General features: G+C 34.9%; 1 protein-coding gene and 1 non-coding gene across 2 annotated transcripts; one reads left to right on the top strand and one right to left on the bottom strand.

Moving 5' to 3' along the window:
* The first annotated feature begins 8750 nt into the window (after positions 1-8750).
* LOC122283561 lies at positions 8751-8858 on the top strand. Its single transcript, XR_006230960.1, has one exon. It is a non-coding gene; the product is annotated as a small nucleolar RNA R71 (small nucleolar RNA).
* Positions 8859-15643: 6785 nt separating this feature from the next.
* LOC122280447 (ent-kaurene synthase TSP4, chloroplastic) lies at positions 15644-21593 on the bottom strand. Its single transcript, XM_043091347.1, has 14 exons — positions 21335-21593; positions 20006-20058; positions 19626-19911; positions 19373-19553; positions 18792-19009; positions 18570-18690; positions 18355-18452; positions 18046-18272; positions 17811-17923; positions 17588-17686; positions 16988-17203; positions 16756-16897; positions 16231-16476; positions 15644-16113 (listed from the first exon to the last, which is right to left on the bottom strand). The coding sequence occupies exons 1-14, from the start codon at positions 21384-21386 to the stop codon at positions 15814-15816; spliced, it is 2352 nt and encodes a 783-aa protein (XP_042947281.1). The 5' UTR covers positions 21387-21593; the 3' UTR covers positions 15644-15813.
* Between the last annotated feature and the right edge of the window lie 2599 nt (positions 21594-24192).

Below are 24192 nucleotides of genomic sequence, written 5' to 3'. Positions count from 1 at the left end.
AAGACTTATACTGATTGTACTCTTTTTCCTTCGCTAAGGTTTTTTCCCACTGGGTTTTCCTTTACAAGGTTTTAATGAGGCAATCTTAAAACATTTTACGGTACACATGAATATTGTACTATTTTTCCTTCGCCATTGGTTTTATCCCACAGGGTTTTTCCTTGACAAGGTTTTAACGAGGCATATTCATTATATATGGTCATCCAAAGGGGGAGTGTTGTAAAATAACATTGTTGTAAAATAAATTGTATGACCACCTTGAACTAGCCATCAAATGCATAGTGCATAGTGCTAGCATAGTGAGTTGGCCGACATATGCATAGTGCATAGTGCTAGCATAGTACTAGCATAGTGAGTTGGCCGATATATGCATAGTGCATAGTGCTAGCATAGTACTAGCATAGTGAGTTGGCCGACATATGCATAGTGCATAATGCTAGCATAGTGCTAGCATAGTAAGCTAGCATAGTCCCCTTTGTACGCCTATATATATCGTTGAATTCTTTAAGAAATTCATAAGTTTCATAACTTCTCTGAGCTCTATCTCTCTCTCTCTCTCTCTCTCTCTCTCTCTCTCTCTCTCCTTTCGATAGTTTTATAACAGATAAGATTTTTTTTTTGAAGGAAAATTTTTATTCATTAGAACCATTGACGAAAGTTTAATTGGAAAAAAATTAGAAAATCAGTCTGGATTGAATCGGTTGGTCTGATTCGATTTAAAACCGATTTTATGATTTCTCGATTTCGATTTTAAGATTTTTAAGATTGGATTGGTTCATATATATATATATATATATGTATAATTAATTTTTAATATTATATAAAATATTATATATAGTTTTGATCAAATGTTATTAATATAAAATATATAAATTAATTATATTTTTAAGCTTAATAAATTCTCAACATAATCCTTTGAATCATTTTGATATATATAATACATTATTAATACTAATATATATTAGTATAGTAATTACATTTTACTTTATTTAATTGGTATACATTAGTATATTAATGTATATTAATACTAATACTATATTAAATCACTATAGTATTAGTGATAATAATACCATAACGCCCTGTACTGAGATGGTCAGAAAATTAATAATTGTCACCTATATTTAGGTCTCCCAATACAAATAAATTTCCAATGATTTCAAACAATCATATATTCATCTTTATCAACTTCATACCATAAAGACATCAAAGCAAAACGAATCAATTAATATAAATAAATCCTTATCTCCACAATCTTCCAGTAACCTTAAAACAATAGACTAATAATTTAATAAGTCTCAAATAAAAAATAAAAAAGGACTCCAAATACTCAATTCAAACTCTTCTTATAACATTGGTAATATTAGGTACTCGACCGCCTATTCCATAGCTAACCAAATTTCAATTTCTATTCCTGAACCTTAGCTAGGTCATTAATATCATCTGAAAATTATTATGAAGATAAGGGGTGAGTTATTAACAACTCAGTAAGCAGAAGATATATACTAACGTGTAAACATGAGCATTTACAGAGTACAATATGCAAAACTAAATATTTTCTAGAGTTATCATGCAAAACAAAACATGTTTTCAAACATAACAGAGCGATGGTTTTAAGACATATAAAACCCAAGGTACTTTGGCATAATATAACCTGAGCATCATCATCACATCAAAATAGAGCATCTCACAAAGTAGACCATTTTTAACTCCCGTGGTAGGGTTATGCTAAGTTACTAACCCCGGTGACCAAACCAAGCAGAGACAGAGGTGAAATTTTTCCTTTATTATTCTCAGTGCCCTGAGTGTGCACATAGGAAAGACAACATAATAGCCACTTTCTTTCCAAATTGGGTGCACTCAGAGATAGAGAAGTTGGTTCCAACCCAAACAACAGAGATAGAGTCATATACAAAATGAGTACACCATGCTAAAAGCTTTCAGATGCCATATCAAAACAAAACAGAGTATTGAAATATATTCAGATCATTCTCATATACTGAAAACAAAAATCAGAGCATCTTTCTAATCAATGAAATTTTTTTCAGATTTTCAATATCGCTCCTTTTTATAATTTAGAGACAACATGACAAAATGAAGCTCATGTCTATATAATGCATGTCAGAAAATATTTTTCCTTTCTCATACATATTTCATGAGTAATGCAAATGAACAACTGATGTTGTTTTTTTAAGTTCTCATTTCATAACAAAACATGCAAAGTTTTCAAAAAATCAACCTCAATCTCAATAATCTGTGTAAAACCCAGCCTAGGAATACCGCTTACTTGACTCTTGTAGTGTATTGTCGAATTTTTGAGTCTAACCTATATTAGTCTTGCCACCTATTCATAAAATATATACTAAGCGTTAATTATCAACAATAAAAACCCAATAACAACTAAAGAGCAAAGCTGGAGAGCCACAATGCTACATATTCCCTAACCAATATCAACCCAAAATATTAATTATATACCCCTAAATAATTTAACCTCCAACCCAACGGTCGATATATAACCCCAAATAGTATAAAAAAGCCACTATTCAAACCCCGAGTATCCAAGTACAAAAACTGCCCGTCAAACCCAATTAATCCAAAACTCAAGAATAGTCCAACACAAGGTGTTTGCTTACAAAAATTCCATGCAACCACCATATCAACCACATGCTAACCGTCCATCCACCAAGAAATTACCATAATTTCCACTCTCAAAACCCAACACAATCTACAATATTTTAAATTAAATGAAAAAAATACCATACAACTCACAATAACTAATTAATATGATTGTTATTATAAGCAAACTCGACCAATGGTAAATGTCGCATCCAAGTTCACTTAAAATCCATCACACATGCCCTCAACATATCTTCTAAGATTTGAATAACCCTTTCTGACTACCCATCTGTCTAAAGGTGAAAAGTAGTATCGAAGCTTAACTTATTACCCATTGCCTCTTGTAGGCTTCACTAGAACTTGGAAGTGACATGAAGGTCTCTATCCGATACAATGGATATCGGTACCCCATACAACCTCACTATCTCTTACACATACAACTCAGCTAGTTTCTCTAGCTTATAAGAAACTTTAATGGGCACAAAGCGAGTAGTCTTTGTTAAGCAATCTATCATCACCCGTATAACATCTTGTCCACACAATGTCCTTGGTAGGCCTATCACAAAGTCTATGGAGATATGCTCCCACTTCCACTCTGGAATCTGAAGTGGCTGTAACAATCTTGTTGGTCTTTGATGCTCCGCCTTTACCTATTGGCAAGTTAGGTACTGTTCCACAAATTTGGCAATTTTCCTTTTCATGATACTCCACCAAAAAGACTCTCTCAAGTCTAGATACATCTTGGTACTTCCCAAGTGAACTATGTACAAAAAAATGGCGTGCTTCCTCGAGAATTATCCTTTTCAATTTGTCATTAGTTGGCATGCACAATCTACCTCTAAACCTCAAGACTCCATCCTTGGGAACAATAAAGTCATATTTGTCCCCGTTCCCAACTTCTTCTACTAGTTTCACCTACCCTGAATCCACCTTCTGAGCAGCTTTGATTCTATCTACCAAGGCTGGTTGAACTATCAAACTAGCCATGAAAGTACTTGCTTCACTAGTGATGACCTCAATACCAACTCTTTCTAGGTCCATTAACAACTGTTGTTGAGTGGTAAGGGCAGCAACTTCTGGTTCCATTGTCTTCCTGCTTAAGGCGTTGGCTACAACATTGGCTTTGCCTGGGTGATAATTGAGGGTGCAATCATAATCCTTGATCAACTCAAGCCATCTCCTTTGCCTTATATTTAATTTCTTCTGGGTGAAGAAATATTAAAAACTTTGTGATCCATATAAATTTTTCACTTTTCCGCATACAGTTACTACCTCCAAATCTTAAGTGAAAAAGTGACAGTAGCGAGTTTCAAATCACGCGTGGGATAATTTTGCTCATATACCTTTAGTTGGCATGAGGCGTATGCTATAATCTTCCCATGTAGCATCAATACACACCCCAATCCAAGCCTTGATGCATCGCTATAAACTACAAATCCTCCTCTAGCAGTGGGGACTATTAACACTGGAGCTATCATTAATCTCTATTTCAAATCTTGGTAACTTTCCTCACACTTTGTTGTCCATTCAAACTTGACCCTACAAACCGAAATTCACTTTCTTTTGGGGGGTCTAAACACTACTTTTTTAAAATAATCAATACTGGCGTGGTAGGAAGCCAACTAGTCCATACCCAAGATCACAAGAAAACCAATAATATGAAACACTATTAAATCAACTAGCATTAGTCTTCCCTCGATAGATAAAGAACACAACGCAAGGATCTCATCACAAACTACCGAATTCCCTATTGGGGTTGAGACCACTAACTTGTGCTTCAAATTTTCGGTTTCTAAAGTGTAAAATCAAAGAGTAAGCCATGGAAACAAAAGAATGTGTTGTTCCCAAGTCAAATAACACAGTAGCATTATTAGAAAACAAACAAAGGGTACCTGTGATCATGGTCAACATTATCCATGAACTAAAATGTCCAAAGTCTTAACTACAACCAACAAATTAATAACTTAAAGCAAATCAAAGAAGTCTTACTAGTGATCACATCATTCCTCTATCCTTAGCTTCTCCAAGCGTTAATGCAAAAACCCATGCAGGCTTAGTAGGGCATTGGTTGTTGCCTCGTGCTATAACTTCGTTTCTCTGAAGTGGCGGTATGATCGCCTGGTTGCTGTCCGATTGCAAAGGGCAATCCTTGATGTAGTGTCCTGGTTTGCCTTAATGGAAATATAATCCTACCCCTTTTCTGCACTTCCCAGAATGCACTTGGTTGCATGTTCTACACTGATAAGGCTGTTGGTTACCCTGAACCGGCCTCTTACTCGATCTACTACCTTCATTCCTCTTTTTCCAAAGTCTCTGGTCCATGCCAGAATGGTACCCAGATGGAGTAGTCCTCTTCCCCTGATCATGTAGAGCAGCATTTCTCTGAAGGCTTTGTTCAAATACTGTGGCTTTATTTAGCAACTCTAAAAAGTTTCAAATCTAAAAGCCTACCACTCGTTCATAAAGTTTTTTGTTTAGCCCTTGTTCAAACTTATGCGCCTTCTTCTCTTCATCAGGGATTAGGTACATAGTAAAACATGACAACTCGGTAAATCCGACTGCATATTGGTGTACCGTCATAGCTCCCTACACCAAAGTGGCAACTTCCAAAGCCTTTTCATCTCTGATCGAGCTTGGGAAGAAGCGCTCCTGAAAAATCTGCTTGAAATGTAGCCAACTGATTATTTATTTCCCTTTAGCTTTTCTGAAAGTTCTTTCAGAAATCCACTATCTTTTCGCCTCCCTGGTCAGCTTGAAGGTGGCGTAGGCCACTTTCTATTCACCTATGCAGGTTAGGACCTACAGTATCTCCGCAATATCCTGAATCCAATCTTCCACCAGAGTTGGCTCACCCCTCCCATCAAATGAAGGGGGGTGCAACCGATTAAATTGTTCCACTATATAGCTTCCTTCATTATTGTTGTGTTGGTTACCCAGGGGATTCTGCGCGAGATTATCTATTAATTGATGTGCCACTGCTTAAGTACTTCAAAAGCACTCGGATTTGCTCCCTTTTCATTACTGGTCGCGTTCAAATCCAAGATACTTCATTCCCGACAATGAGGTGGCATCGTGAAAAACTTGGACCTTTAATAATTGTTTCAAAGATATAGAGTTCATATAAATATAGATAAAATAGCGGTACTCGTAAAGCAAACATATATATGTAATACGTTAGAGTTATAAAGGTACCTATAATAAAGAGAAAAAGATCACGCAATAGTAGTATTGATCTATCTCCAAAGTCTTAACCTTTTACCCTATCAAATTTTTATATAAAGTCTCCAGAATCAAAACAAACCTCAATCAACATCAATTCAGCTCATAAACTTGTATAATCCTACACATCAAAATCATTCTTAAAGTCTGCAAATTCCAAAACCTCCAATACGAACAATATTATTCCTTATAGTTTGCTCCACTATCACAACAAATATGAAAATGAGTTCTTAAATTCTATCTAGAATCTGAAGTCTCACATACATAATAAACACACTGTTTCCAAAGTGTGTGCACTCAGAGATAAAAGTTGGTACCAACCCAAACAGAGTAGAGGTAGAGACAGAGTCAAATAAAAAATCAGTACACTATGCCAAGATTTTCAGATGCCATACCAAAACAAAACACAGTATGGAAATATGTTCAGATCATTCTCAAATAGTAAAAACAAAAGTCAGAGCATTATACTAAGCAATGCACAAATTTTTAAATTTTCAATATCGCTCTATTCACAACTCAGAGACAGTAAGACAAAATGAAGCTCATGTCTAGACAATGCATGTCAAAAAACATTCTTCCTTTTTCATACATATTTCATGAGTAATGCAAATGAACGACCGAGGTTGTTTTTCCCAAGTTCTCATTTCATAACAAAACATGCAAACTTTTCAGAAAGTCAACCTCAGTCTTAATAATTCGTGTAAAACCTAGTATAGGAATCCCGCTTACCCGACTCTCGTAGTGTATTGTCAAATTCTTGAGTCCGACCTATATTAGTCTCGCCACCTCTTCATAAAATATATACTAAGCGTTAATGACCAACAACAAAAACCCAATAACAATGAACGAGCAAAGTTGGATAACCACAATGCTACCTACATATTCCCTAACCAATATCAACCCAAAACAACAATTATATACCCTCAAATAATTTAACCTCCAATCCAACGGTCAGATGTAACCCCAAACAGTACAAAAATAGCCACTATTCAAACCCCGAGTATCCATTTGGTTCACTGCTCATCAAACCGAATTAGTCCAAAACTCAAGAACAGTCCAACACAAGGTGTTTGCTTACAAAAATTCCATGCAACCACCACATCAACCACACTCTAACCATGTTTCCATCCAACCAAGAAATTACCATAATTTCCATGCTCAAAACCCAACACAATCTGTAGTATTTTCAATTAATAAAAAAAAATACCGTACAATTCACAATAAGTAATTAATAAGAAAAATGTGAAATGAGTGAGGGTCCTACCCGTGTGAACTAAGTCTACGATGTCTTGAATATGGAAATATATGGCGTGATGAGTAATATAGAGAGTAGTTACGGTCAGTGATGAGTAAATTTATGAGTGAGAAACTGAAGTGAGTGTTGAATGAGCAAAGGAAAAAGTGGGTGAGGGCTTACTGATGTGAGGGTCTCGGCAACCCCAAAACTGAAAATCTGCCACCACCCACAACCACCCAAAAATACCAGGCAAAGAGAACGATGTGATAAAGGGATAGGCAAATGTGTCTACGTTTTATAGTGCTCGACTACAATCAATGTCGACTTTGGCTACCAGATTTGGACACCTCCAAAATCGGAGCAAGAAACACAAGAGAAATGAAGGGTGCAAGATAGGGAGAGAGTTTGATGAGAGTGAAAATTTTTGAGAGTCAGGGATAAGAGATGCAATTGAGAAGATGTGGAGATAGGAGAGTGAAGTGTGGAACAAGCCAAAAATTGAAAATCAAAGAGGGAAAGGGAAAAAACCGTCGGGGGAGGAAAAGAGAAAAAATAGAAGGCTTTAGGCCTTACCTGAAACGACATCGTTTCTAGGTGTCACTAGCCTAACTCTTTATGGGCTAGGTTTCCTCAAGTCTGGGCCTTGGGTCTAAGTTTTACATATATTATATTAAATCACTATAAATTATTAATATTAATACTATACTAGTACTTAGTGATTTAATATTAATATTAGTACTATATTAAATCACTTTTACATAGTAATACTAATATCATATTAAATCACTATAACTAATAATAATAATATTATACTAAAATTGAAAACCCGAACCGGAATCGATGAAACCAAAAGTACCGGTTTATAAGGGTAATCAGTGCATAATCGGTTCTTGAAAATGTAAAACCTGTGTAACTGGTTTGGTTTAAAAAATTTGTACAAAATCAAACCAAACTGGACATGTTATACCCATAATCAAAATCCTTAAAAGTAGGGAAACAATACATAGAGGACAAACCTTCTTATTCACTGTTAGATTAGTAACAAATAAAGCTAATCTAGCTAGAGATTGAGCTAAACAATGAGCTTTCCTCTTCACATGATTTGTAGACAAACTAGAGAACCTCAAAAGCTTTGACTTAATATCACTAAGCACCATTTCATAACTGGAGAGGTTATCACTATCCTTTAAGATGTCTTTTATAACTTGTAGTGAGTCTTCTTCCAAGGTGATATATCCTGCAGACCTAATTCCAAACAAAAAGGATCATGCTTAAAAGTTTTGGTCATTCTTTATGTTACTAATATTGAAGCTTCACTATTTCTCATAACGATTCCAATGCCAATAACTCCTTCAGCCTTATCTGTTGCAGTAATGACTTGGCCCAATATTCTAAGGATAATTTTATTGGGCTTAAATTATTTTGATGGGCCATATAGAAAAGCCCAATTGTAATTTTTAAATAATCATGTGCCCAAAATTTATTATGGTGGATTAGATAATTTTTATTGGACTCAATACTTGGGCTAAAAGTCCAATTAATATTTATAGACCAAATGGACTTATTTTTATCAGCATCAGGTTCTTTGTTAAAAAACACTCCATTACACATGGTCTCCACAAATTGTCTCATTTTTTGTTGCAACCCCTCATAAAAAAAACTAATGACCCTCCAATTCTCATATCCATGATGGGGACATGCATTTAAAAGGTCTTTGAATCGTTCCCAACAATGATAAAATGTTTCCACATCCTTTTGGCCAAAATTCATGATCTGTCTTTTTAAGGCATTGGTTCTATGCATGGGAAAAAATTTCTTTAAAAAATCTGTTTGCTTATAAGGAGACAAACCAAAGGACTTGGTATTATGGATATCCCTAGTAGAGTGGTGGTACAATTCCACTCCCCACATGTCAACCAAAATTTCACCATTCAAGGCCCTATATGGCTACCACCCTCCCCGGTTATTGGAATGTATACCTGGGACTACTCATGTAGCTGTAGTTGAAGAGCATCTCAAAACCCATGATCAAATATCCCACTTGCTCCAGCATATTTGCACAAAGACCTGGACAAAAAGAAGAGGTACACAAACTTAAGAAGAAAAGACAGTTTTCTACAGGTGATTAAGTCTACCCAAGGTTGTAGTCATATAGGCAAACCATGGTGGCTCACCGTCACAACAACAAACTAGCCCTAAAGTTTTTTGGGCCTTTCTAGATCTTACAACGTGTAGGGAAGGTTGCTTACCGCCTTGATCTGCTGTCCTCCTCCAAGATCCACCCCACTTTTTATATTTCACAGTTTAAGAAAAAGTTGGGATCTTCAAAGACTATCAATCCAGATCTACCACCAATTGACGACCACGAGGTCCTTAGGCTTGAGATGGAAGAGATCCTCGCCCGCCGTATGGTGAAGTCTATAAACAGAGCTAAAATCGAGCTCTCAGTGTGATGGCATGGACAGGACATGAAACATGCAACATGAGAGACGTATGCGAAGCTCAAGGAATTTTTTCCTCACCTTGCAAGCAATGTGTTTTGAAGGGGGGAGGAGTTGTAACAAGCTGAGCTCTAGATCTAGGGTTTTCTACTCAGTGTCTGACTGATGGACCAGGCTGAGATGATGTTGGGCTCAAGTGCTCTGTGAATGGACCTTCTTTTAATTAGTTGAACTTACTTATTTAAGTGTTAATGTGTGTGGGCAGGGAGTATATTCCTTGGGCCAATTATGTTATCTCTTCTACATTTTAGGATGTTGTGGACCAGCTTCCAGCCTTTGGCTTGGCCCATGGCTTTTAGTTGTTTACGTTAGTTTTTGTCTCCATTAGAAGAGAGCAACTCTAGTTTTTTTTATACAAATATATGGTGTGTTACATATACACCCATTACCGGCTAAATATATTTCATGATCTATTCAATATAATACCCGCATGAACCAAACCTTTCTGGAACAAGGTAAGCATTGTATTCTCCATTTTACTATCCCAAAAAAGCTCAATTTCTGTGCATGATTTTGTGAGAATATCTCAACGTAACACGTTTGATACAAAAAAAAATTCTTATAAACTAAATGATGAAAGATAAAGTGGTTTTTAAAAGTTGCTGAATGTGCAACACGCTCGTTGGAAGTTGTGTACAATAAGGTTGTTCAAAAATTACTCTAGTTCCTCTTTCAATTAGAACTCAAGAGATACAGTTTAATATATTAAAATAAATAAATAAACCTCTTTCAAATCCAACGAGTTTAACAAAAATAAATTGCAAAATAGAACAAAAAAAAAAATAACAAGAATATAAACAATGATCAATGAAACCAAAGAAAAGTAAAGAAAGAACACAACCAATTTACATGGTTCAACCCTAATGGTCTACGTCCACGGCAAGAATGGCCTCAAAGCTTTATTGATAATCAATATTCTTCATAGAGAAGCCTCAGAAACAATTAGATTACATAGCCCTGTCTCATAAACTAGAAAATCGCACTGATTTGCTCTCTCAGTGAAAACCCTAGGTAAAACCCTAGTTTATCCCTCTCTCAAGCTTTCTCTCGAAGCCTCTCGAAAACAGACCAAGCACATGAATGAATGAATCAGGGTTACAAAGATCTGATAAGTACATATATATATATATATCATTACAGATGCCAACATGTGTCGCAATCTTGTGACTCAAACACATAAACTTCCTATGATACAACTTACGAGTCACGAGCTTCTCACATGATCAACCTGCTCAATCTTCATTACAATTCAAGGGTCCAGATTTAACTACTTATACACATAAGAAAGAAAATATCAGAAAGGCAACAAAATAAATGTATTGACACACCATTTACAATTCTCCACCTTGGCAAAACATTTATTGCCAAGTTTTCATTAATCCTCATCATCAGCTATTCTTGCATTGTCCCCCTGATGGGGACAGACTCTAGACTTCATACCAATTATGTTCAGACAGTGTTTGAACTTAGACCAAGGGAGAGACTTGGTCATCATATCTGAGGAGTTATCCTCAATTGAGACCTTCTCCACACTTATAACCTTAGACTCTATAACATCCCTAACAAAGTGAAGCCTTATATCAATATGTTTGAATCTTTCATGGTAAACTTGATTTTTAGCTAAGTGTAGCGTGCTTTGATTATCACAATATACTATGATATTGCCATTGAAAATATTTAACCCACTTGCAATACTCTTTAACCATATGGCCTCTTTTATAGCTTCAATCAATGCTATATATTCCGCTTCTGTGGTGGACAAAGCTACAACAGATTGTAAGTGTGATTTCCAGCTAACAGCTCCCCCAAATGCAGTAAACACATAATCAGTTAAAGACTTTCTAGTGTCTATATTCCCTGCAAAGTCAGAGTCTACAAAACCAGTCAACTCACAACCCTTTTCAACATTATTCACAAAACTGAGACCTAAATGAGTAGAGCTTGCCAGGTACCTTAATACCCATTTAATGGCCTGCCAATGAGGTTTTCCTAGATTACCCATAAATCTACTAACTATACTCACTACATAGATCAAGTCAGGTCTAGAACATACCATTGCATACATTATACTTCCCACCATGCTAGCATAGGGAATTTGATGCATAAAGCTAATATTTGATTATGTTTTAGGAGCCTAATTAACTGACAATTTGAAATGCTAACCTAAGAGTGTGTTAACAGGTTTCACATGTTCCATACCAAACCTCTTAAGAATTTTAGAAATATAATTTTTTTGGAATAGATATAGCACCCTAGCACTTCTGTCCCTTACAATTTCCATTCATAATATTTTCTTAACAGGACCCAATTTTTTCATTTCAAACTCTTATTCCAGCATGCATTTAACTTACTCAATTAAATTAGTGTCTTTACAAGCCACCGGCATATCATCTACATATAGTAAGAGATAAACAAATATTCCTTTTTCTTCCTTGTAATAAACACAACCATCATAGCAGCTCCTTTTAAAATTATTACTAATCATATGTGTGTGTGTGTCAAACCTCTTATACCACTACCTACATGATTGTTTCAGGCCATATAAAGATTTTTTAAGAAGACACACTTAATTATTTTTAATTTCATTAGCGAAACCTTTAGGAGGTTGCATATAAATTTCTTCTTCAAGTTCTCCATACAGAAAAGCAGTCTTAACATCTAATTGTTCTAAATGCAAGTTTTCAAAAGCTGTATAGGCTAGCAGTAGCCTAATTGAGCTATGTTTAACCACTGGAGAGAAAATTTCATTAAAGTTAATTCCCGCTCTCTGTGTAAAGCCTTTGGCTACAAACCTAGCCTTATACATTGTCCCTTCCATTCGTAGTATGTTTTCTTTCTTCTTATAGATCCACTTGGATCTAACTAGTTTGACTCCTTGAGGTTTAGGCACTAGAACCCAGGTTTTGTTCTTATTAAGAGATTCCATCTCATCATGCATGACATATATCCATTTAGATGAGTCCTTACTTGTCACAGCCTCTTGATAAGATCTAGGTTCCTGGTAAACAATCTCATTAGCTACCATTAGAGCAAAAGCTATAAGTTCAGCTTGACCATACCTTATAGGTGGTTTAATAACTCTCTTTTGCCTATCTCTAACCAAATTATAGTAGCTAACTCCACCTTGATCCATGTCTCCAGAGATTTCTTCCTCAAGGTTATTGCCTTCTCTAGTTTCAGGTTCAAGTTGAGTGTTAACCTGCTCCACCTCAACCTATAATCCCCCTAAGCACTTATCAACTTCTTGGTTTAGTTTTTCATCTTTTACACAAGCCATTTGTGACTCATTAAAGGTCACATCCCTGCTCACAATACATTTATACCTTCCAGGTCCATCTACCCAAAGTTTGTATCCCTTTACCTCTTCAGGTTACCCTATAAAAATGCACTTAAGTTCCCTAGGTTCCAACTTATCAGTTTTTGAATGTGCATACGCAACACCCCCAAGAACTCTAAGGTAGTTATAGCTGAGAGGTTTCCCAAACCATAAATCTTAGGGGGTTTTAAGCCCTATAGCAGAGGAGGGACACTTATTTAAGGTGAACAGCAGTCGTGACAGCTTCTGCCCAAAAAGTTTTGGGCAACCTTGAATTAAACAACATACACCTTACCCTTTCTAAGATGGTCATGTTCATTCTTTCAGCTAAACTATTCTGTTGAGGGGTTTCCCTCACTGTCTTATGCCTAAGAATTCCTTCCTTTTGACAATACAGGTTAAACTCATTAGACAGAAACTATAAACCATTATTAATCCTTAGAGTCTTGAGTTTTCTACCTACTTGGTTTTCCACTAGACTTCTAATACTTAAATTTTTCAAATGTGTCACTCTTATTCTTAAGGATATATATCTAAACCTTCATAGAGTAATCATCCACTAAGAAGAAAAAATAACTTCCTCCACTGTGTGAATTTACTCTTGCAAGTCCCCAGAGGTCAAAATGAACATAATCTAAAGTTTGTTTAGTGTTATGGGTTACTGACTTAAAACTGACTCTCTTTGCCTTTCCATGGATACAATCTTCACAAAAAAGTAAATTCCCTAGGTTCTGTCACTCAGCAACCCTTGTTTTTGCAATTCTAAAAGGCCCCTTTGACTTACATGTCCAAGTCTCCTATGTCATAACACAGATTTATTCTCTATAGTATTCTGTATAGGCAATGCTTCCCCAACTACAATTTTCCCAAATAGTGTATACAACCCATTTTTAATTACCTCTTTCATAATAACTAAAGAACCTTTAGTAACCCTAAGAACCCCTGCCTCATATTTGAAAGTGCAACCTAATAAATCAAGCATGTTAAGAGAAATTAAGTTTCTCTTTAACTCAGGTATAAACCTGACCTCCCTCAAAATTCTTTCAGTACCATCATGCATTTAAGTCTAACTAACACTATACCCATGATTTTGCAGGACTTATTATTTCTTAGGATTACATGTCCCTCATTTAACTCAGAGCATGTCTCAAACATGTCTCTAATTGGGCACATATGAAAGGAACAGCCCAAGTCTATTATCCGTTCTGTTTTTTAATCAACTTCACTTACAATGAGTACCTCAGTACTCTCATATCCCTCTAATACCACAAAGGCATCCCCTACCTCTTTAGGCTTATTCCCAAGGTTTGCTTTCCTACCAGGACAATCATTCTTAAAATTCCCTTCCTTGTAACACTGAAAACATTTAAGATGTTTTCCCTTTGACTTAGACCTAGATTTCTTGGTTTCATTCTTGCCCCTCTTCTCTCTCTTTTTTGTTCTACCCCTAACAGAAGAACCTTCCCCATGATCCTATTTGGTATCTCCTATGTTCTGTAATTCCCTAGTATGAAGTACAGATTGTACTTCTCCTAGTGTCAATGAGTCTCTATCATACATCATGATTTCTTTTAGACTTAGGTATGATGAGTCCAAAGAACTCATCAAGAGGATGGCCTGATCCTTATCCTCCACCTTAATGTCTATATTTGCTAGGTCTATGATAATTTTATTAAACTCATCAAGATGCTGCCCTATTGGAGTCCCGGGGGTCATCTTAGAGGTATAAAGCTTGATTTTCTTGTGAAGTCTATTAGCTAGGGATTTAGTCATATAAAGATTCTTTAATTTCAGCCATATACCTGCAGCAGTGTCTTCACTAGCCATCTCTCTCAGGACTTCATCCCCAAGAGAGAGGATTAGGGCACTGTGGGCTTTTTGGAGAATGTCCTTATGAACAGCCTCCTTTTCTTCCTCTTTCAAGGAAGAATCCTTCTTTTTCTCACCAAGGAGGACATCCTGCAATCCATGTTGGACTAGCAATACCCTCATCTTGATCCTCTATAAGCCGAAGTCATTTTCCTTAGTAAATTTCTCTATATCAAACTTCATGGTCCCCATCGAACTTTGGGTCTAGATACCACTTGTTATAAAATTACTCTAGTTCCTCTTTCAATCAGAACTCAAGAGATACAATTTAATATACATATAAAAAACATCTTTCAAATCCAATGAGTTTAACAAAAATAGATTGCAAAATAGAACAAGAAAAATAACAAGAATATAAGCAATGATCAAAGAAAATAAGAAATCAAAGAACAGTAAAGAAGGTAAAAGAAGAACACAACCAATTTATGTGATTCGACCCTAATGGTCTACATCCACGACAGGAATATCCTTCACAGAGCAGCCTCAAAAACAATTAGATTACATAACCCTCTATCACAAACCAAAAAATCGCACAGATTTTCTCTCTCAATGAAAACCCTAGGTAAAACCCTAGTTTCTCCCTCTCTCAAGCTTTCTCTCGAAGCCTCTCGAAAACAGACCAAACACATGAATAAATGAATTAGGGTTACAAAGATCTGATAAGTACATATATATATCATTACAGATGTCAACACGTGTCACAATCTTGCAGCTCAAACTCATAAATTTCCTCTAATATAGCTTATGAGTCACAAGCTTCTCATGTGATCAACTTGCTCAATCTTCATTACAATTCAAGGGTCCAGATTTAACTACTTATACACATAAGAAAGAAAATATTAGAAAGGCAACAAAATAAATTTATTGACACACCATTTACAAAGGTAATAAGACAACAATAAGGAATATGTCGAAAAGATATAAATTAAAACAATTTTGTTTATTTTTTTTAATGTAGAATTTCGATTCATAAGTATTTGCAGCAATTTGGCATGGGATGCAGCTTTTGACATAGACGTACAACTCATTTGAGAATAACTTTGACATAGACTTACAACTCATTTGAGAACAATGGGTTCTTCAATTACTGCATTTACAGCATTGATCATCTCGTGTGAAGTAAAACCATCATCCTTCATGTAAAATAAGTGCAACACTCTGGTCATTTTCCAGAACAAGTCCTTGCATTCTCTTGGAATCAGGCTGCCTTTCTCCTGCAAAACTAGTTTCAACAGTTCTCTCCTCTTAGTAGCAATAAAACTCTTCATCTCCTTAATGGCCTCTTCTTCAGTAATAATACCACCGCCATGAATTATGCACAAAGATACAGCATTTAATTTCCCTTCCTCAGATTCCCTCTGCAACATAAGTCAATAGAGATTACTAACACTAGAACAAACCGTATCGGAGGAGAAATTCGTAACTTTTTTTCCTAATTTTATTCATTTTCTTGTTTGGGGGGAAGGTTAAAGTACCTTGAAGCTCTGAATATCATTGAGAAGACGCCCAAAAGTGCTCATAAGCTCGTATAGATGACGGATTTCTGGATCTTGAACAACCTTTCCTGAAAGCTTAGGCCCAACAAGATAGAGTGTTGGGAGGACGATTGGCCCTAAGGCGAATGATACATATCCATTTTTCATATAGTCATCCATAGTTGGCACTGACTTGTCTCTCAGCCACTCAGCTTCCCTTAACATAGATTTTAGCAAATTCAACCACTGCAATGAAAGCATGGCAACATCATCTCTATTTTAATGAATAAATAAACAATATGAGAAACCTCTTCAAGGATTTTTTTTCTTTAAAATGACTTTTAAATCTAGGTTCAGATGGTCCATGTCCAGAAATCTGTACATTACATGGAACTGACAACTTGGAGTGAAGTAGTTGTACCAGAGTCTTAGAAGAGATCAGTAATCCTGTTAGAAAGCTTTGGGTGGTAATATACCAAAAGAGATACAATAGAAATAGGCAAAACAGGTAAGATTTCATCTCACAATATCAATTAGGTCGCTTATCACACTACGTCCTTGCCGTGTGAATGCTTTGTCGCCAATCTCACAGATTGTGCTTTTAAGTGCCGAAAATAGAATTTCAACATTCACAGAACAACAATCAGTGCTGACATTTATGTCCCACCTGCAGTCCAGTTTCCACATAACCATAAATCACAGACTGATAATGGATTCAACAAAAGCAGAAAAGGAATGTAAAAATAGGGAAACATACTTTTCAACCAGTTGTACAAGGTTTACCAGCTCCTCTTCTGAACCACCAACGTCAAAGAAATCATCAACCACTGTTGTAAGCACACCATTTTTGGCCCACGATATGCGAGCATCAGAAAGTTCAGAGGAAAAAAGGGTTGCTGCAGCAGAGAAGTAACAGTAGGCCAGCTTCTGCCTGGCAAACTTTAGTTTGTGTAATCTGTTCTCTGTAACCCACCTGCTTATATGCGAATGGATGTCATACAAAAAAAAAAAAGATGATAATTTGTTTCTTTCGATATAGAAAGCAAGAAGCAAACTTTCTGGCTGATGATATCATCAATTTTTATAAATACTATGGTCAAGTGGGTACCACAAGTAACAAGAACCCGGAAAACAAGTGATTCCAAGTTAATATGATTTTTAGCAGGAAAAAAAATAAAAAAAAATAAAAAAATCCTGACTTCCAGTACGATATAGTAAAGAAACACTGGAAGTTGCTACTTGGTCAATATGCCACCTAATTCTGATACATGTGCAGACATTTGACCTTGCTACAATTAAAAATCCAAAAATGCCCGTCATGACAGGATGTTAGTTGATAGTACATAAAGATATGCACCTTGCAAGATGTTTAAGTTCTTCACGATGTATTGATTGGCATATGTTGAAGTCTTCCACTGCAAGTTTTAAGAAATCTTCGTTGCCAATATTTAAAGAACTGACATAAGAAGAATAAAAGGATAAAAGGTAATTCAAACAAATCATGGCTCAAAACTCTACCAGAGTTAAAATTTTAATCCAGGGAAAAGAACGGAGGAGAAAGAAACCACCATTAGTGTTACCTATATGAAGTTTTTAAAACCCGTGTATTATTTTTGTTGTAACGCTCAATGGCTCGTCTAGTGGATAACCGTTCCAAATTTGAATGATGGGGAAAACTAAGAGCATCTTCCACCTGAAAAGATCAAAGGTTGAAGTTTTCAGGAAGTCATCTTGGATTATAAAAATAAATATCACTTTATTTGGCAAAAATGAACATTACTAAAGAGTAAAGGGTGTTCTATTCCAGGAAATTACCTCTTGGCAAAGATAGTTGGTCAGTCCACTTGTGTGAATTGAACCATTGGATAATTCCCGTCTCAAGAAATTTCTTGTCCATAAATTTTGTTTCTCCAGAACTGATTCTTCACGATGTATGATGATTTCTGAAGCCCGAAATAATTCCAAGACAGCACCAATGTCCTTCAAATATCCTTCAAGGGTGCTGGAGAAATGATCTTTTTCTGAAAGTTGGCTGAATGGATCTACAGAACAGGATAAACATATTAAACCTTTTTCCTGACCAATCAAAATACTGCAGGCCATGTCTCCTAAGTAACAAAGTACCTGAAGAAACATCATATCCATGAACACGTAACATCCGAAATGCCAATGCACACGTGGCAGCATCTAAAAATATTTCTTCCGCACCCTGTAACCAGTATCTGTTTCACTGGAAACTTTCATGTTTCCAATAAATGATAACTATGTATAATCTACAAACTCATACAAATGTCGAGATAAAACAAATAATTGGTGCATTCATCTAAAATTAGCATTGCCTGTATGTTTCTTCCAATACACTGTTGATCTCCTTCCTGAAATGCTTATCAATTCCCAACCTTTCGAGACTGTCAACCATATAGAGACGGGTATATATATCTAGAGGGTAAACTGTAGGAACTGGGAAAAAACCAGTTGAAAATAACCAATTGACTGTCAGAGAAATCAGCAATGTAATTGAAAATGCATAGCAAACTATAGATAAGTGCGGAGGGAGAGACCTGCATTTCCAAACTTCTCTACAAGTGAGCACAGGTAATTAAGGAAACCAGAATTCTTAAGGTGAGTAAAAGCAGCTGCCGTGGTGGATGGTGAATTAAGGAGCGACCCATTCTCTCTTTGATATTTCATAACCATTTCCCAATTCTGCGACTTCCCCAGTCCCTCTGAGACATATGCTAAGTAGGTCTCACTCCCTTTTGAATTGCTTCCATGGCATCTGGAATTAGATTTTGGATAGTTGAGTTTGGAGAATTAAGGTCATCATTCAGCAACTAAAACATTCCCCTGTCCTTCTACCGCTATTCCATTGCCGCTAACAAGACTATAAACAGTTATTGTTCGACCTTGATTCAGAATACAATTAAACTTTCTTACAGACCAATGGAGCTAAGCCAACCAAGCATGATCAAGGCTGCTAATCTTTCTGAAGCCAGCTTGAGTAGGCTTAACCTCACCCAAGTATGAGAAAAGAACTTACAAAATGCTCATCGTTGTCATGGGCATTAGTCAAACACTAGCACAAAAATGTACATTAAGTATTAGAGTTGAGCAGAAACCTACACTAAATTAGAACCATTACCTTTTGAGCTCCAACTCTCTCTTGTGAACCAAAGCATCTAGATTCATTGCTTTCAGAGGTATATTCAAATCCAAGTTTTTGGCATACTCGATCATGGCAGGAAATATTATATCAAATCCAATAGGGGAAAATTGCTTATCATCAGTAGCTGCAGCTATATTTGACTCGATAAAGTAGAGGCCTGCAGAAAGAGAGAACGTCTATCTCTTGGACATAAAAGGAGGAAATTTAGCAAGAAGAACAGCAGAAATACCGTTATTCATTTGATCTTGACCAACATTCCATTGCTTCAGTGCAAGGATACAAGCTAAAGTAGATAACAGAGCATCTTTAACTAATAGTGGATCACGGTTAGGAAGACCCCATGAACCATCACAGAGTTGATTATCTAATAACCAATTTACACACTGAGGAAAAAAAGGGGCCTTCGGAGAATTTGGAGAAGGGACCATTGCCACCCAGGCAGTGTCATATGAGGAAACAGAAAGTTCGACCTCATTGAACATTTTCTTAATTCTTTGTTTAGCCCCCTCAAAACACTGGATGAATAAAACAAGACATTATATTAATTAATATACACTAAAGTATAAGAATAAAATGTAACTATTGTCACTGAATGCAGGATTATCATACCAAGGCTGGAGTCTTGGCTTTTGTTGCTACAATCGGTCCAGGGACCGGAGAAGCTGCTTGAGAACAAAAAAGTCCGTCAGAGATTAAGAAAAAAAGTATCTAATATACAAGGTCAGAAGAAGTTATTTGAAGCACGTCTATAATTTAACTATTAAGAGAACAGAGAAAAAAGTATCTAATATAAGGAATGGGTTTGTCACTTGTGGTTTTGCCATGAATTGAATTGCCTAGATGTTCCAATCCCACTTTTTTAAGGTCAACTAACATTTTTAATATTTCATTTTCTTTTCAAGGACAACATCTTCTAAAACAATCAGATTTCATCATGTAGTTTCTCAGGGTCGGCCAATGTTCTTCACAGCCAACCTCTTGTCTGCGTAGCTCCTTCCAGTGAATCATATTTTCCCTCTTTTAGATGCAGACTCTAGACCATCTTAAATTTTGTCCCACTTCTCACGAAGTGGTGCTATCTTTACCTTCTTTAGGTCTGTTCATTTCTTATCCTATCCTTCCTTGCATGGCTACCCATCCATCCCTAATGTCAACTAAATCCTATCTTTAAAGGTGCAAAGTTGCCAATACAACGAGATAGGAAATCCACGAGATAAATAAGTTCCTGCTATTTTTTTTTTTTTTTTAAGTATCAACTATTATTTTTTAAAATAAGAAATTTGGGGGCTGATGCACAATGTCACATCAACACAATGGGATAGGAGCAGGATGAAAAAATATCTTACTCATGCTAATTATACCAAATAAAAAATCCTGATAATATTATCAAATTAGGAATCCTCATATCCCTTCCCATGGTTTTTCTTCTGATTTCTAATCATTTACTTTTGATTTACATCATTTTTCCCTTAATTTTAATAGATTTTCCCTAACTTCCCTTGTAAAGCTGTTTGATACTCTGTTGAGCTATTCCGTAGAATTACTGCAGAATTTGCGAAGTAAAAGAAACAGTCTGTGCCCGTCTAGGTACACACAAATAGAGAGAGATAACACTTTCTTTTGCTTAAATGTGTATACATTTGATGTCTACAGCATCATGTATTTCTTCATACTAGAAATGTTGATTCCAAAAACTCAATCCTCCAATTTGAAAATAATCCAAGGCCTCATAGAACTGGCATATCACATTTTTTGGTTCTACAAGTTAGTTGAAATTTCCAATAAGAAGACTTTGCTAAAACAAAAAATATTGAATAAACTTGAAAGCTGCCAACAACCCACAAAGGCTCAACGTAACAACAAGAAACCCAATTCAAACGAGTTTTGCATGCTCCCGAAAAAGTCCACCTGTAGAAGAGAGAGAGAGAGAGATGGAACCTGAAGTGGAAGAAGCTGAAAACCAAAGATTGTTCGGGTGGAAGAGAGACATGGTTGTGCCAAAAAGAGGAGAAGAAGTTGATGCACTTCGACACTTTATCAAAAAACAAAAAGCTTGAAACTTGAAAGAGAGAGTGAGAGATACAGTTGGGAAATGGAGGGATCAATGGATGTATGTAGTCGGCAGGCAACTAGGAATCGGAGTCAGATAGATACGATGTTGAGAAAGCGTCAATATATACAATAGAACTTTCCATTAGAGAAGTTGGTAAAGTACGTCGTAACTTGTCACCCTCTTCCTTTTCAATTTGAGTTATTGAGTTGAATAAAAGTGGAATAAAATATTATTATAATATTATTTTTTAATATTATTATTATTTTAATATTTAAAAAAATTAAATTATTTATTATATTTTATATTAAAATTTTAAAAAATTATAATGATTAGATAAAATAAGTTGAGATCATAAGTTGAGTAATCAAATTGGTCTTGAGTCTCTCGTAACTAGTCACTTTGTTTCTATTCAATTTTAACTCTACCAGTTCTATAAGAGATGTATTATGTTCGATTCCTCTCTCTCCAAATCTCTCAATATTAAAAAATAAAATTAACTCTATCGGTGTTGCACAACAAACATAAAAATAAAAATTAAATAAATATATAATGTAAGATGCTAAGGTATAGTTTACATACTAAAATGAGATAATTTTAGAAAAAAATTAAAAGTTAAATAAAATATTATTAGAATATTATTATTTTAAAATTTGAAAAAGTTGAATTTTTATTATATTTTGTATGAAAATTTTAAAAAGTTGAGACGATGAAATGAGATAAAACACTTTTACTATCAAATAAGCCTAAGTAAAATTTTTCTATTTTTACGTTCTACTTTTTATTTTTCCTTCTTTGAAAAGAAAAATAAAGTTGACAACTACGAAATGACTTCTATGAGTTATCTAATAATTACAACTTTACTAAATGTTTACACAAAATATAATAAATAATTTAACTTTTTCAAATTTTAAAACAATAATAATATTAAAAAATAATATTTTAATAATACTTTATTCAACTTTTAACTTTCATTTCGACTCATTTCGTCTCAACTCATTATACAAACTTCTCTAAGAGAAAAACCATTTTGTTATGGAGTTTTACTATTTACATATTATATATAGACAAAAATACGTATCAAAAATCAAAATAGAAATATATTTTCACAAATTGACACATTATCTCTAAGAAGTTTTGTCTGTAGAGATTGAGTCTTATTTTTTTATTAAGAGTAAGATTGAGTTTCTATTTAGGCAAAGAGTGTTATCTCTTGAATATTTATTTGTAAAGAAAATCAGCAATAATGAATACCATATCAATCACAAAAGGAAATAGTATACTGGTATAGCTCCAAATGCATTTATTTGATTTATGAGTCATGTTTGATATAAAAATATTTCAAAATATATCTGGTCATGAATGTAAATTGTTTTGATAAATTAATGATGATAATTTCCCTTAAAAAAAGTAGACCTATAAATTATTTTTTTTTATTTTTTAATATGAAGAAAGGGATATATAATATTTAAAGTCTACAACATTTAAAAAAAAAAAAAAAATCTAAGATTCATACCATTCATGAATGATATATTATAGAATAATACTTAAATGCTATTGTAATTCCAATTTTAATTGGGGTTGGGTGTATATGGTAATGGTACTATTGAATTCTCATTAATTATGCCCAAAAAAGAAAAAAAAAATCTCACAATTTGGAATAATAATGACTATTAAATATATCTTTAAAGAAGTAAATCTCTTAGATTTGGTTAAAATTGAAATTATATAACATATCTGAATTTCTTAGAATTCTTTTTCTTTAAAATAGTCCTTAAATTTATTTTTCAAAAATTTATGGTTCTTATAAAACCCACTTCTATAAATTCAATGAATGATTTGGACAATAAATATAGAAGATCTAGGTCCATAAATGATGGCACTATCTTTCCTATTCAGGTAAAGTCATTTTATTAGTATATATTACAGCGACGTTAGGAAAAAGGAAAAATAAAAGCTGCAAGTACAACTCATTTATAAACACGACTTCATTACTGTTGCCATACATAGCGAAGTATTGTCTATGGGACTGTAGATACAAGAATATTTGTTATAGAGTTCTGCTATGCTACAAGTCAATTTTTTTTTTTTTTCAAATGGTGGAGATAAGATTATCAATAATTCTATATATAATTGTGAAATATATAAATATTGTATAATTGTTTTAAAAAATATATATATATTATTAAAAAATTAATTTTTTTTCATTTAAATAATACTATTCACCCAGGTCGGATCCGAAACCCGAAGTTCCAGTTACGGGTCAAAACCCACGTTGCAAAACTCAGCCCTACACTGTCCGGGTCCCGTTATAAAATTCCAGGTTCCGGATTTATAGATATATTAAAACAAAATTCTTAAGTTTTAACCTCACCACCGTGTGATGATTCTTGTCGTTGGTAGGCTTTTCTGCTTCTTCGCCACCTTCAGACAGCCAATTAATGTCGCCTGCTCGTGTGGAAATCCCATTTGGATTTGCACAATCTGTTGAGCCAAGTGATCCAAGCCTTCTTGACATGAGATGGCAAGTCAGTACAACGCTCATGCAATTCCTAAGATAGCAAGCCAGTAGTACAACGCTCATACTAAATCCCAGCTACAAACGAATCTCCATGCCAGGATGATGCTCATCTGTCTCATCTATTTGTTACTACTTTTATTATAAATATTTCATAAGATCCTCAAGAATTTAAAAAGATGTGATGGCTTTGTCTATGTGTTCTGAGGATTTATAAGGCCTTCTTAG

Source organism: Carya illinoinensis, chromosome 11 (assembly GCF_018687715.1).
Source record: "Carya illinoinensis cultivar Pawnee chromosome 11, C.illinoinensisPawnee_v1, whole genome shotgun sequence".
Classification (NCBI taxonomy): Eukaryota; Viridiplantae; Streptophyta; class Magnoliopsida; order Fagales; family Juglandaceae; genus Carya; species Carya illinoinensis.
Note: the sequence above shows the minus strand (reverse complement) of the source record. Positions and strands in the feature narration are given on the sequence as shown.